The sequence below is a fragment of the Vombatus ursinus genome, unplaced genomic scaffold (genome assembly GCF_900497805.2).
Source record: "Vombatus ursinus unplaced genomic scaffold, bare-nosed wombat genome assembly UNPS02014804.1, whole genome shotgun sequence".
Taxonomy (NCBI): domain Eukaryota; kingdom Metazoa; phylum Chordata; class Mammalia; order Diprotodontia; family Vombatidae; genus Vombatus; species Vombatus ursinus.
Genome location: NW_020954582.1, coordinates 7,728,534 through 7,743,705, shown reverse-complemented (window position 1 = coordinate 7,743,705; position 15,172 = coordinate 7,728,534). Strand labels below are relative to the sequence as shown.

The window sequence follows — 15,172 nt, the reverse complement described above, 5'->3', positions numbered from 1 at the left end:
AGATAGAGCAGCATGAGAGCATTTCCAGCCTGGGCCCTGTTCACTTCTTCACAGACCACCAGGCCTTTCTTGGCCCCTCCTGGGAGCCCTCCTCTTCCATGTTGACCTCAGCAGCTTCAAGCACTGCAACTCAGACCTCCACTATAAGCAGGTTACATGGATACTTATCTAAAAAAAAAAACAAAACTGCACACAATAGAAATTCAATTTCTTATAAAAATCTTCTTTCTTTCTCTTCTTTATATATTGAAATATTTTTTTGTTTATTGTGGATTATTAAGTTCAAAATAGAAAATCCAATTTAAAAAAAGATGTTCAAGAATGCATTAAAATCTTAGTTGTGTTATTTAGCACCCACTCTGTAGCTTCTTTCCCAAATTCTAGCCACAGTGGACCAGGTACCCAAAGGACAGCTGACTACTATTCTCAGGAGTCTAAGATTAACCCTACCCTGAATGTATGAGTCTCCATACTCACAAGCCCCCATCAATGTGTTTCCTTTGATAATCAGTCAATCAGATACAATTAGTTTTTTAAAAATGTATTTACTGAGAAGGTACAACGAGTAGTTACAAAAACATTTGTCTTTGTCCCCTTCTACATACCATGTCCTTGGGGAGAGTGGGCTCCAAGTACAAAGGTATTGAGGTAGAGAATATATGTGACAAAGGGGTACCTCCCAGCTCCCGGTTACTTGAAGTCTTTTTCTCTCTTATAGAGTCTTCATGAAGTTTCCCTTTAGTGTAGCTCTTTGCTGACCTCTGAGGACAGGTGCCTTTGCGGAATCCATAGCCTGCACGTCTCTCTAGCACAAAGGAAATCCTTTGAAGCTGATTCCCCCTCCAGGTATCTCTCCTCCTCCTTCTGTATCTGTCTGGGTCCATGTTCATCTATATTTGTCTTCAATGTGTATTTCTCCACTTCCCAATGGATGCCTTGTCTCAACCTGGTCTCTTCTCCCTGGTGAATCATCAATGGAAAGGGGGAAGGAAAGAAAGTGAGAGAAACTCTCATTCTCCCTTCTGGGAGGGATTCTCTCTAAGCCTGGACTAGTTGCCTGGTCTACCACTTCACTATCCCCATCCTGAAATTACTCTTAATATTTCAAGCCCCTGGAAGCATGGTTAGCTTCTTTGGTTAGCCAGTTATGCTTTTTTCTTCTTGACCCATCAAAAAGTTTGTACCAGAAAATGTGAAAGGTTGTAGACAATCTTTTTTTTTCCCAAAATTTTTAAAACCTAATCATGTCTGTTGATCAATTGCTTGATTGACACATAGGTATCTGACTTTTAATCAAGCTAGAGAGTGTATTTATTTCTCCCAAAGAAGGCAGAGGGAGTAAGTAGATCGTTAGACAGTTTATGGCATCCAAATTAGGAGGTGGAATGTCTTTTTATTGTTTGCAACCAATGAAGTATTCCCTTTGTTTACCACTGACAGAGCCAAAAAGGGAGGTATTAATTAGTGGCAATAATTAGTTTCCAAAAAACATCTTCTCCAAAGATGTGTGCACCAATGTTTAACCCTGATCTCTGTTTAATAATTCTTAAAACCCAAATAGAAACTAGATGCTTTGTTTACTGTTTTCACGGAATTTCATCTTTTGTTTCACAATTACTATAAAATATGAGTTGGAAACTGCTTGAGGGAAAAAGTCAGAATTTCCATCCAAGTAGCAAGTACTTTCATAAGAATATTCTTCTGACAGATTTGGCTAAAACACAAGGATAGATTGTTTTTCTTCCACAAAAGCAAGTTAAAATAACTCTGAGGTTTCACCTGCAAATCAGTGCACATGACCAAAAAAAAAAAAAACCCAAAACAGGAAGCGACAATGCTATAAGGGATTTGGAAAGTCAGGCATACTAAAATACTGCTGGTGGAGTTATGGATTGTTCCAACCCTTCTGCTTTTTAATTTGGAATCATGTGAGCAAAGTGACTAAACTTTCAATCTTTCACCCAATGACCTCTTCTTGGGCATAGACTCCAGGAAACTCACTTAATACATGCCATCTCCTGACTCCACGAGTTTTCCCTGGCCATCCCCCAGGCTTGGAATTTTCTCCCTCCTCATCTCCATCTCCTGACTTTCTGATCTCCTTCAAGTCCCAACTAAAATCTGACTTTCTACAAAAGACCTTCCTTATCCCCTGAGTGGTAGTGCTTTGCCTTTGGAGTTATTTCCAATTTCTCTTGTTGATATCTTGCTTGTATATAGTGGCTTGCCTGTTGTCTTGTCTATTAAGCTGTGAGTTCCTTAAAGGAAGGAGTGGTTTTGGCCTTTTTTTTGTATCCCCAGCTCTTGGCCAAGCACCTGGAGCACAGTAGGCACTTAATAAATGCTTGTTTACTGACTAACTCAAAGACAGAAACATATGCTATATGCCAAAATATCCATGTGCTTATCGTTCTTTGCAGTAAAAAAGGAAGCAATGTGGGTGTTCTTTAATTGATGGAAAGACTAAAAAAAAAAACCTATGGTATCTGAATGTAACAGAATATTACTATCCAGTAAGAAATGGCAAATATGTGGAATTCAGGCAAGATGAGAAGATTCGCATGTGGCACGGCAGAGTGAAAGGAGAATGGAGAGAACAACAGAGCCAGTGGCTACAACAATGGAATGTGAAGACCTAAAAGGCAGCTGGACTCTACATAAATGGAAAACCAGTGAGGACTGTGGAGAATACGTGGACCAGGACTCTTGCCCCTCAGAGAAGCGGAGGGCTACTGGGACAGAATGGCTTATACAGAGTCAGTGGCAGACACTGTTTTTGCTTAATTGTTTCCCTTTGTTACAAGGAGGGATTCAATTTGGAAGGCATGGGGTGGGGGAGATAAGGGCAGATGACATTCTTTTCCAGAAGTTACAACAACGGAAAGATAAAATGCATTAGCGTAATGCATTTTTTAAAAGTGAGCTGGAGCAACTGAGGATGATAGTAAGGAAATGGCGCCATCAAGGATGTGTATGAACATGGAGATGAGTTGGTTGTTGAAGGAGAGCAGGTGATAGGATGAACAATGCCCTGGAATGATCAAGGTACAGAAAGACCTGGAGCAGGGGCTCTGGACCCTTCTGTGTCCAGGATGCCTCAGCAGAAAGCGTCATGGAGCCCGGAAGATCCCATCAGCCTTGGGACCCCAGAGCCTTTCTGATTGGAGGATGAGGTCATGAACTCCAAGCCTCTACTAAGGAAGGGAGCTCAGCTTTGACATCTCCTCATTCCTCACCTGGCTACCCTACTTTGGGACTTTCCTAACTGACTTCTCCCCCATGCCCCAGAAGCTCATTTATTGTTGGGATCACCTCATCAGCCTGTGAGATCTCATCAGCCTTGGGCTCCACCACCCTCTGCCTCTCTGATTAGAGGATAGGGCCATGGACTCCAAGCTCCCATTTAAGGGGAAAGCTCAGCTCATAACATTTTATTTCTCATCTGTCTGAGCTATTCTGGGACTCCTCTGAACTTTGGGAGTTCATCACCCCCCCCAACCCCATTCGGGTACCTTCTCCTCCCCTACCCCAAGCCCTTTGCAGCCTCCTTCCTGCATCAGACCAGAAACTTCTTGAGAGAAGAAATTGTCTTTCTTCTGTATTTGTACTGCCAGTGCTTAGCACAGTGCCTGGCACATAGTAGTCATTTAATAAATGTTTACTGACCAATGATGGTGGACTCCCCAGAATAAAATTTGTAAATGCATAAAATGGCATACATAAAATTACAAAAAGACATCAGTTATAGGGAAATCCAGTTAGCAGTTATTCAGGTTGAGAACCCTTGACCTAAAGGAAAATTTCCAGAGCCCTGGGAAAGTCACTTATGGAGCATTTATGGAGAGATCCAGATGATAGCTCAAGCTGTGATGGCACAGATGTGCTGCAATCTGCACTGTGAGAGGGACAAAGGAAAAGTTGAATGCCATTTTCCCCCTATAATTGTCCTAAAATGTCCCCTTACTGCTTCAAAGAGGCAAGTTTTATCTGTTAAATGAGGGGAAGATGGATAAAAGGGCCTTTAAAATCCCTTCCAGCTCGAAAATGACACACTCCCATGATTACCAGAGACTGCTAGGTAGTGTTGTGGACAAGAAGGGTGCTGGACTTAAAGTCAGGAAGACCTGAGTTCACAGCCTCAGATACTTACCAGTTATGTGACACTGGGTGAGTCACTTAACATCTGTCTGTCTCAGTTTCTTCATCTGTAAAATGGAGATAATAATAGCACCCCATCCTGGGATTGTTGTGAGGATTAAATGAGATAAAGCAGTTTGCACAGTATGTGACACATAGTAGGTGCTTAATAAATGCTTGTTCCCTTTCTTTCTACCTTTGGTATGCCAAGTAGTAAGGATACAATGGAAAAAATGAAAGAAAATGTTCCCTGCCTTCAAGAGCTGATATTCTATAGGAGAGAAACTTCACGTGTACCTTTAAGCAGATACAGAACAATTATAAGATAATGGGGGGAGGGGATGCAGAAAGACTTTATGTCTCATCTGTTTTCAGATAATTTTTTTCAAATCATTTTTGTCCAATCTTATTATTTCTCCCATGTACCGAACTCCTCAGAAAACTGCTTCTACTGATACAGAAACAACAACTCTTCTATCATTTGGAGTTTGAGACATGTCTGGTGCCACTGAGACCTTGAGTGACTTACTCAAGGTCACACAGTCAGGACTTCTTGACTTTCAAACTGGTACTCTCCGCTGGACCACACCAACACTCCCAAGTTCTCATTTGCTCCTTGAAATAATCTTGGTTTTTGGAACAAAAACCCATTATCTGACAAAAACTGCTGGGAAAACTGGAAAACTGTATGGCAGAAACTAGGTATAGACCAACATCTGCTGCTATATACTAAGATAAAGTCTAAATGGAATATGATTTACACATAAAGGGTGATACCATAAGCAAATTAAAAGAGCATAGAATAGTTTATCTGTCAGATTTATGGATAAGGGAAGAATTTAGGACCAAAGAAAGAGTAAAGAGCATTACAAAATCTAAAATAGATAATTTTGATTATATAAAATTAAAAAGTTTTTGCACAAACAAAACCAATGCAATCAAAATTATAAAGAAAGCTGGGAAATTTTTTTTTGCAACAAGTATTTCTGATAAAGGCCTCATTTCTCAAATATATAGAGAACTGAGTCAAATTTATAAGAATACAAGTCATTTCCCAGTTGATAAATGGTCAAAGGATATAAACAGGCAGTTTTCAAACAAAGAAATCAAAGCTATCTATAGTCAATGAAAAAATGCTCTAAATCACTATTGATTGGAGAAATACAAATTAAAACAACTCTGAGGTACCACCTATCAGAGTGGCTAATATGACAAAAAAGGAAAATGTTGGATGTTGGAGGAGAGGTGGGAAAACTGGGAAAACTCCTGGTGGAGTTGTGAACTGATCCAACCATTCTGAAGAACAATTTGGAACTATGCCCAAAGGGCCATAAAACTATGCATACCCTTTGATCCAGCAATGCCACTGCTATGTCTATATCCCAAACATCCAAAAAAAGGAGGGGAGAAGGACCTATTTATACAAAAGTTCTTTTTGTGGTGGCTAAGAATTGGACATCAAAGGGAAGTCCATCAATTGGGGAATGGCTAAACAAGCTGTGGTATATGATTGTGATGGAATATTATTGTGCTATAAGAAATGACAAGCAGGATGATTTCAGAAAAAACCTGGAAAGGCTTACATGAGCTGATGCATAGTGAAATGAACAGAACCGGGACAATGTTGTACACAGTAACAGCAATATTGTTCGATGAAGAACTGTGAATGACTTAGCTCTTCTCAGCAATCTAACGATACAAGACAATCCCAAAGGACTAATGTTGAAGCATACTATCTGCCTCCAGAGAAAGAACTGACCTTATTTGAATACAGACTGAAGCAGGCTATTTTCTTATTTTCTTTCGTTTTTTTTCTTTTATTAGAACCTTCTTATACAAAATGACTGATATGGAAATGTCGTACGTAATTGCACAAGTATAAACTATATCTGATTGCTTACTATCTCAGGGAGGCAGGGAACGAAGGGAGGAAGGAAAGGATAGAATTTGGAACTCAAAACTTTAAATAAAAATGTTAAACAAAAATACAGTCTTGTGAGTTAGGGAAGGTAATCTCGGATCATTTCTCTAATTTTATTCTGTTTCATTCCTCTCTGTGTCTCCAAAATCATTTCTCTTTTTCTCTGAATGCGTTTTTGGCTTTTTAAAGCAGCAAATAGGCTTGGGAATAATTTAAAAGACACTTGGGAAATATTATTCATGCTGAGTTTACTCTCCTCAAAAACACAAAAGAACAAAGAAAAGTAATCAGACAAGATCATAAAATGAATTTGACCAGATTTGTATTCATGGCCGACTCTGTCTGTTTCATGAGCTAATGTAGCTCATGAAGCCACCGAAGTATTGGTTATCAGACATCCTCATTTCAGTGCCTGGAAAATAACTCCTGGCACTATTTTGTGTAATTTAGTCAAGAGAAACGCATGAGTAAGAAAGTACATCAAAGAAATGTCTACTGAAGATAGGAGACAGACTGGCCACATGTAAGAGCAAAGGCTTCAGATCCTCCTTTGCTATCCCAGCAAGGTCAAGAAAATTGGAGAAAACTCTCCAGCATGGAGGGTGCACCCTTTCAGTGTAATTACAGCAGGATGTGCAGAAGAGTTTCACAGGCAAGAGTAGGTTGAGACCTGCATCATTAGAAGGAATATTCATCTTGAAGACATCACTGATCGATTTGAGTATTGTAGTCTCACTTTTTTTTTAATAATAAAGGATTTCTTTGCTGTTTTGCAAACAGAAGTTTAAAAAATTCTTCACTGATACATTTACACAGAGGTCTTAAAAGTCTAGCTTGGAAACTAAACTCAGAGTCAACGTATTCAATGTCACACAAAGCAGGATATAAATAGATTTTTGGATTCAGGGGGTAAAACCTGCCACTAGCTTTGGACAAATGGCCCCATTTTATAGTAGTTCAAATATCATGGCAGTTTTCTAATGAGTTTGACTTACTGCCTCCAACTCTCCAACGAAGTAATAAGAAGGTATGCATCTAATCTGTCCATCTGGCTTTCAGGGGCAAATGTAACTTGAGGAGATTCAGAGAAATTCACCACCTGGCCTGAGCAGCCTCATGAGGACCCCACATGAAAGATATGGGACAAGACTGCTAGAAGCCGGGACGTACCGTCTCCTTGTCCAGGCAGCTTCATTCCAGATTGGGTCGGTGCTGGTGCTAATCCAAGTAGTTTAGAAACCTAAGCATCCCTCCCTCCTAATTCAGGGCCACTGACTTTCCTCTGGGACAGGCCAATGTAACTCTCTTGAATGTATTCCAGCAGGTTACAAGATCCCAGAATCTCAGGGTCAAAAGGGATCTTAGAGGCCATTTAATTCAATCAGTGCCTAGATAAGAATCTCTACCATAACTGGTATAGTGAAAAACATGCTGACTCTGGAGCAAGAGAAGATGAGTATAAATCCCAGCTTTAGTGCTTTCCATCTGTCTGAGCTTGGGCATTGGAACTTCCTGGCCCAGGTATACAATGAGGGGTTAAGTCAGAGGGTTTGTGTTGTTTATTACCTCTATGAGCATTAAATTTGTAAGCTCCCTGAGGGCAGGGACTGTCTTTTGCCTCTTTTTGTATCCTTAATACATAGCACAGTGCACATAGTAGGTGCTTAATAAATGCTGATTGATTGATGACCTTGGAACTGTCACCTTCCTGGGCCCAAGTGTAAAAGTAAGCATTAGGCTAGAGGGCTGCTGAAGTCTTTCTTAAACTATAGTTCTCTAATCATATGTTCCCTATAAAATTGCTAAGGAATGATTCTCTTTGGGTAATTTTTTTCCCTTTGGAGGGGAGTTGTGTGGTTGATGTGGACCTTGAATTTTATTGGATTATTGCAGAAACTCCTCCACTGATGTTGGTCATCAGCAGTTTTGTCTACAGTCTTTGGAAGTTTCCTGGGGCATTAGGTTAAGTGATTTATTATATAATTAGTCTACATTAGAATTAGGGTCTTGTGCCCAGGTCTTACTGACTTTGAGGCTGGCCTTCCATCCATGACCCCATGCAATTTCTTGCCAAGTTATTTTTCAAGTACAGGCTCTTTCTTGATCCCTGAGAAGAAGAGCTAGGGAAGCACACATATGGCTGAGTCAGTAACCTAGGGAAGAATAATAATAACTCACATTTACATAGCGCTTTAAATTATCTCCTTTAGTCCTCACAACAGCCCCTGATATAGGCACTGAAAGCATTTCGCGCTTGGGGAAACTCAAGTGCCACATAACTGGGTCATCATCATTCAGCTAGAAAATGACTGAGGCGGAATTTTGAACCCATATCACAGAATCACAGAATCATAGAGTTGATAGGCACCCTAGAATCCAACTACCTCATGTTACAGATGAGTAAACTGAGGCTCAGAGGGATTAAATATTTGACCAAGGTCACATAGCTAATAATTGTTTCAGTCAAGATTTGAATGTGCGTCTTTCCTTGCTCAGAGGTATGATTGGAACCCAGATCCTGTGGCATTAAGTTCCATGTTCTTTCCACTGTGCCACATGTGCCTTGAGTCCAGGACTCCATGGGCCACAGTGTGCTGTCTCTCAAAAGAACATTTATGAGTATTTCTGTAGCACTGAGGGGCTTGCAAAGTGTTCTCTTCTCATCAGTCTTGTGAGGTAGCTCCTCTGAGGAGTATTATCATTCCCATTTTACAGATGAGGAAACTGAGGCTCAGGGAGGTTGATGGAGTTGCCCAAGTTCACAGCTTTGGCAGTCAGGAATTGACCTGGTTATTGGTGAGAGTTGGGGGGGGAAGGGAGGGTCATTGAGAAGACAGAGTGGAATAGAGGATAGAGTCAGGAAGACCTGGGTTCAAATCCTTCCATTTCAAAGAAACACCTCGGCTCCAGGCAAGCTTCTTAGTGCCCCAGGCACTAACTCTCAGAATGTCTGAATTACAGCTTAAGGGATAATTGGAATGAACACCTTGAGCTTTCTCTCTGGGGGTTCTCCCAAAATGAAGGATAGGTCTAGTATCACCTTCCCTCTCCCTCCCCGTCTCCCTACTCTCCCCCGAAAGACTGAGGACTTAGCTTGCCTCTGTTTCCAAAATGGCCAATGACATTTCCTGAGTCCTTTTTGTCTCTGACCTTAGGACAAACAAGCCTTTTCTTCCTGTTCTCCTTGGAAGGGGGCACCCCCTCATTCACATATACCCTTTCAGACACATGGCCTTCATTTAGATGATTGAGAAGATCATGAGACTGAATTGACCAAATGCCAGTGGTCAGGACATTGCCTCAGAAAAGGGAATTCACCCTTCAAGCATTTACCCTGGCAACGACTCACCAACCTGGGGAAGTCAGATAAAACTCTTGGTTGGTTCCGAAAAACAAAATACCAACGTCGTGTACAAAGAGCCATCACTGGGGCGGAGAACCAGGGCTTTGGCCCAGGGCTGCAGATTTAGGGTTAGCAGCAGCCCTTCAGTGACATAGGAACAACAGCACCGGCAAAGATAATTAGTCAAAATATGAAGCTACCAGTGAATTGGAAACAAAATCCACGCCCATTGATTGGGAAATGGATAAACAAACTGTGGTATGTGAATGTAATGGAATATGACTGTGCTGTAAGAGATGATGAATATGATGGATACAGAGAAGCCTGGGAAGATTTACGTGATCAACACAGAATGAAGTAAGCAGAACCAAGAAAGCAATGTGTGCATGATGGCAACATTGGAAATAGGAACAACCATAAAATAATCAGGAGGAAATTTTGCTAAATTACAAAGAACAAACATGACCCAAAAAGGGAAATGAGAGGGAACTCCCCTTTCTCCACTCATTTGCAGAGGTGAGAGGTCCACAGTGTGGAACATTACATAATTTGGAGGCAAGAAAGGAGGCATCAGTGGCACTATAGGGAGTGTCAGGGAATGACAGTCAACGAAGGCATCTTGTGCAAAATCTGATCTTTTCAATGTATTGCTGAGTTTTTTCTCATTCCTTTTTTTAATTTTAAAAATACTCTTTTCTGTATCAGATTGCTTACTGACTCGGGGAGGAGGGGGTTGGGAAGGAAGAACAGAATTTGGAACTCAAACTTTTAAAAAATACCAAATGTTAAAAATTGTTTTTACATGTAATTGGGAAGAAAAAATAAAATATTATTTTAAAAATAAAGTGAACAGGAAAAACTTTTAAAAATCTTTGTTATATGGGATGACTCCCTGAGATGGAGGAGGAGGAATACTGGGGAAAGTTCGCTGTCGTAAAAAAAAAAAAAACTAAACTAAAAATACCGATAAAAATTTTATTTAATAAAAAATAGCTACCAGATATCAAGTTTCCCACCCTTGGGGACCCAGTAGGGCAGTGGGAAGAGAGCTGAATTTGAAGTTTAGGGTTTAAATCCAGCCTCTTGTCACTCTTTACCTGCACGACCTCAGGGCAAGTAAATTACTTCACTATCATGTGCCTCCTCTTCCTCATCTGGAAAATGGGGATAATAACAACATCTACCTCCCAGGATTGTTGTGAGAATGAAATACTTTGGAACATTTATTTAAATTTAAAGTTTTATTGTTATTATTATTATTTCAAGAAGGTAACTTATAGACCATCTAGTCTAACACCCTCATTTTATAGATTTGGAAACTGACGACCATTTGGAAACTCTGACCTTAGGACAAACAAATTCATGTGAAATGAATTGCCCAAGATCAGAAAGATAATAGCTTAAGGAGGATTTGAACTCAGGTCCACAGCCAGTGAGTGCTCTGCCCACTAACATTCAGCCCTCGCCTCACTGTACAACAGGGGTTCTGACCCTCGTGGAAGTCCTGGCCCCTCTTGGACCATCAGGTTAGTGAAGCCTCTGGGCCCCCTCTCAGAATCATATTTTTAAATGTATAAAATACACAGGATTGCAAAGGAAATCAATTACATTGAAATGCAGTTATCCAAATATTTTTTAAGCAAACAAGTTCAAGATCTGCAGTTAAGAATGCTCACAGTGTGTTCATTTAGCTTCACAATATTTTGATGTCAGGCCAAGGCTGGGCATTGCATGCAGGGCAGTCTCCCCTAGGAAGCAACTTTATTTTATACCTTGTGAGTCAAAAGCAAATTGGTGAAACTCAAGCTGGGACTGGCTCCCAGTTGTTCATCAGGCTTCTATGGTCACGCTCGGAACTAGGGATTTGTCACCCCCATCTATTAAGAGATAACTATTTTGTTCTGGCTTTGGGGATGCTGTGTGTTCTGAGCAAAATGTCCTGCACCGTCTAATGAGGGCTGATCAGATTTCTAGAAAACAGGAGGTGGGAAAGCTGGTACAGGAGGTACTCTGCCAAAGAAAAATGGCCAGGCAAATCAGCACCAAGCATGCACAGCTCCGTCACCTCCCTAGCAACCAGGAAAGAGGACGTGGAAATGACATCTGGAGACCTGGCTTCTCCCTCTCCCTCTGAGTTGGCACTTTGCTACAAAGTTGGACTCTGCCTGGGACTGATTGCCAGAGCCAATTTCAAAGTGAACTATTTGTGAATACGAAGAGAAGAGGAAACAGGTCTGAGGCAGTGTGGTGCAGTGGACAGCCTGCTCAGTTTTTGTAGTCAGAGTCAAATCATTGCTTCGTTTCTCACTACCTGTTTGACCTCGTCAAGCCAATTAGCCTCACAAGACCCCAGGGTCTTCAGCTGTAAAATGAGGGGAATTGGACCAGATCACCTTTCAGGACCCAACATCTCTGAATCTGATACTATGTTAGAGTGAATTTCAGGGATAATGAAGGCAAGGTCAAGTGGATGAACACCAAACAGAGGGATGCCCGTGCCAGTCAGGAAGGCTGAAACCAGAGATGGCAGTAAATGAAAAGGAGAAAACCGAGGTGGGGTGGGGCAGCAATGGGGGGCAAGAGGATGATCCAAGAAGAGAAGGAGTCAGATGGGGGGGAATGAGAGAGAGAAGTCAGAAACTCCAACAACATTGCTTATTTCTTCTCGACTGTCTTCAGAGAGTGCCTCTGAAGCTGGACCAAACAAAATGATGAACAGGGAAGTGGGACCTAAGATCCCAATGAGGAAATATTAAGGAAGTACCAAGATGCCACCATTGATTTTATCATTACCTGACACTCCCTGCTGCTGTTACCTCCTCTCTGGCCCCCAAATGATGGTAGATTAGATAGATGGATGGATAGATAGATAGGTAGACAGACAGATACGTAAGATGATCAATAGATGCTTAGATCAGGCCAGCACAACATACAACACATGGGCTGCTTGTAGCCTGCCAAAGGATTTCAAGTGACCCTCAAAAAATATGGGGTTGCCACTGCACACTGTTTCCTGTTTGTCACATAACCTGCGGTAACCAACCATCATCAGTCTGTCTCTAGTCTGACCTATCTGCTGCCCAAAGAAGCTTACAAGTTGTGTGGTTCTGGCTTAGACTGATAGATGCTTGTAGAGAGATACTTAGATTGATCATAGATGTTTAGATCAACAATATTTAGATCCATAGATAGATACTTACATAATTAGATAGATAGATTGATATATTGAATGAGAGATACTTAGATATGTAGGCAAAGCTTCTCCCCCCCCACAGAATCCAACATTCTTGAGGTCAGGAGTGGCTCACTTTGTGTCTCTATGTCCTTAGTTCCTAGCACAGTGCTCAGCATGGAGCAGGAATTTCATCTCCATTTGTTAAATGCTTTGTAAGAGGATGATGAACCTGCTCACAAGCACAGGCCATTTCAGTGGCTCCGTGAGCAGGCCATGCCCTGTGTGCCCTGGGACCTTACTGAATGGCACATAACATGAAGGTAACTAGCTGTTCCTTGTGCCAGGGGGGTAGTGGGGAGGATGTGGGAGAGGAGGCTCGAACCAAAGAGGACCGACCTGCGTGCAGCAGCTGATGCTCACTCAAGAAGCTTAAAAAGGTAATAATAATAAATAATGCTTTGACTTTATCTTTCTTCCTGTCTAACAAGCATGTCAAGACTTTGTGAGCCTCTTCCTCAGACTTCCATCAGGAAAGGGAGGAAATGTCTTTCCCCTCCCCTTCAATGGGAACTATGGCAGTGGGGAGAACATGGCACCAAGGACATAGGCCAATGCAGGCAAACGGGAGAATGGACCCCAAGTCTCTGGTTGCCTCTGATGCTGTGTGTGTGTTTTCCCCCTGAGATGGATGTTTCTAACCTTGGTGGAAATCTTGGGAGTTGCAGAGATTGAGAAGTGCTAGTTCTGGGTGCGGATTGGTTAGTACTCAATGCTTCCTGCAATTGCTATACTTCTTCTGGGAGGAGAAGATGACCACCAATAAGAGAATGAGCCCGAGTTATTCACTGATTTGTCAGGAAACATGGGCCTTGAATGAACTACTTAGACAGTGCAGAGCCAAGGTGAAGATGAAATGTCCATTCTGCAGTTCTACCATGTTCCATATTTTAAGTATCAATCTTCCAAGAGAATGTAATAGGAGCCATGAGTTACTGTTTCATGCCTTAAGTATTTGTCAATGTACATGTATGAGTCTTTTTTGTTTTAAGCATTGATTTGGTGGTGAAAGAAATAGCTTTCTTATACATGATCTACCTCGCACATTGAACATTTTTCTAGAAGTGACCATGTCAATCTATTTTGGGGAGACCTTAGATGTGAGTCAAGATTAAGCTTTAAGAGATTACAAACACATATACATACACACACACAAACACATACACACACATGCATACATACATGCACACACTTGGACACACATGGTTCCAGGGACCATAAGGTGCCAGAGAATATGAGGAAAGCCTGACCTTCTTCGTGGGGATTCCAACTTGATCCTCTAGAGGGAAAAAGTCCTCCCTCCCCCTTTACTCCTTCCCCAACAGGCATTTTTACAGGTTGCTTAATTGGTGGAAGCCATCAAGGCTGAGACCAACTATGGACCAGGACCCTGAAAGGACAGGTAGAAGTGCCTAGCCGATAGATATTGATGTTTTAAATCACAGAGAACTGGGCAACGTAGCAAGAATAGAGATGGACAAATATCACCCTGATTTTCCAAAGTGAGAAGTAGGTTAATTCTTTGTGCTCTGAGTCAATGAGCACCCCTGGTTCCTAGAAGCACTCTGAACTATAGCATTAAAAACATTGGTATGGTGTAAGGTCCGGAGGAGGGCTGCAAAGATGATGAAAGGGCTTCATAGGACAAACATTGAGAGGAACTGAAGTCAATTCAGCCGACCTTCATTAAGAATCTTCTATGTGCCAAGCGATGTCCTGTGTGCTGTGATACAAAAACAAAGATGAAAATAGTCCCTGCCCGATTGGAGGAGGGAGTAATCAGAAGCAAACACTTCTGAGGAGGGACAGGGTTAAAAGGGAGAATAGAATAAATGGGGGGGGTGAGATAGGATGAAGGGAAATATACTTAGTTTTTCACAATATGACTACTGTGGAAGTGTTTTGCATGACTACACATGTAGAACATGTATCGAGTTGCTTGCCTTCTCAATGCGAGTGGGTGGGGAGGGAGGGAGGGAGAAAATTTGGAACCCAAAGTTTTAAAAACAAATGTTAAAAATGCAACTGGGAAATAAGATATACAGCAATGGGGTATAGAAATCTATTCTGCCCTACAGGAAAATAGAAGGGGAAGGGGATAAGAGAAGGGGGGGTGGTAGGAAAAATAGTCCCTGCCCTCAAGGAGCCTACATCCAATTGGAGGACCCAACACGTACACCAAGTGCAAACAAAGGAATCCAAAGTAACTCCAAAAGGGAGAGACTCATAATAACTGGGTAAGCCAAGGCAGGCCTCATATGGTGCCCAAGGGGCAGGTGCTTTGAGAGACAACTAGAGATTCCATAAGGGAGAAGTAAGTGCATCCTAGACCTGGAGGAATACTTATTTAAAAGCACACGAGCAGATGATGTCTGCCAAGGGAATGGGCAGCAGCCCATTTGATAGGACTGGAAAATGCTTGAAGGAACAGGGGAGGGGAAGCCTCAGGAAAAGAAGACAATTGGTGTAGAAGACAGAAATTCACTTGGTTTTGCTTGGCCCCAGAGAGTAAAACCAGGGCTATGGGATAAAAGTTATA

General features: G+C 41.6%; 1 protein-coding gene across 1 annotated transcript in view; it reads right to left on the bottom strand.

Moving 5' to 3' along the window:
* Positions 1 to 240: 240 nt before the first annotated feature.
* The window catches only part of PTGER3 (prostaglandin E receptor 3), an 82,845-nt gene continuing 67,913 nt past the window's right edge, over positions 241 to 15,172 (bottom strand). The window contains exon 3 of the mRNA XM_027874058.1: positions 241 to 960. Within this exon, the coding sequence (XP_027729859.1) occupies positions 739 to 960 (222 nt within the window). The 3' untranslated portion in view covers positions 241 to 738. The remainder of the gene's footprint in view (positions 961 to 15,172) is intronic.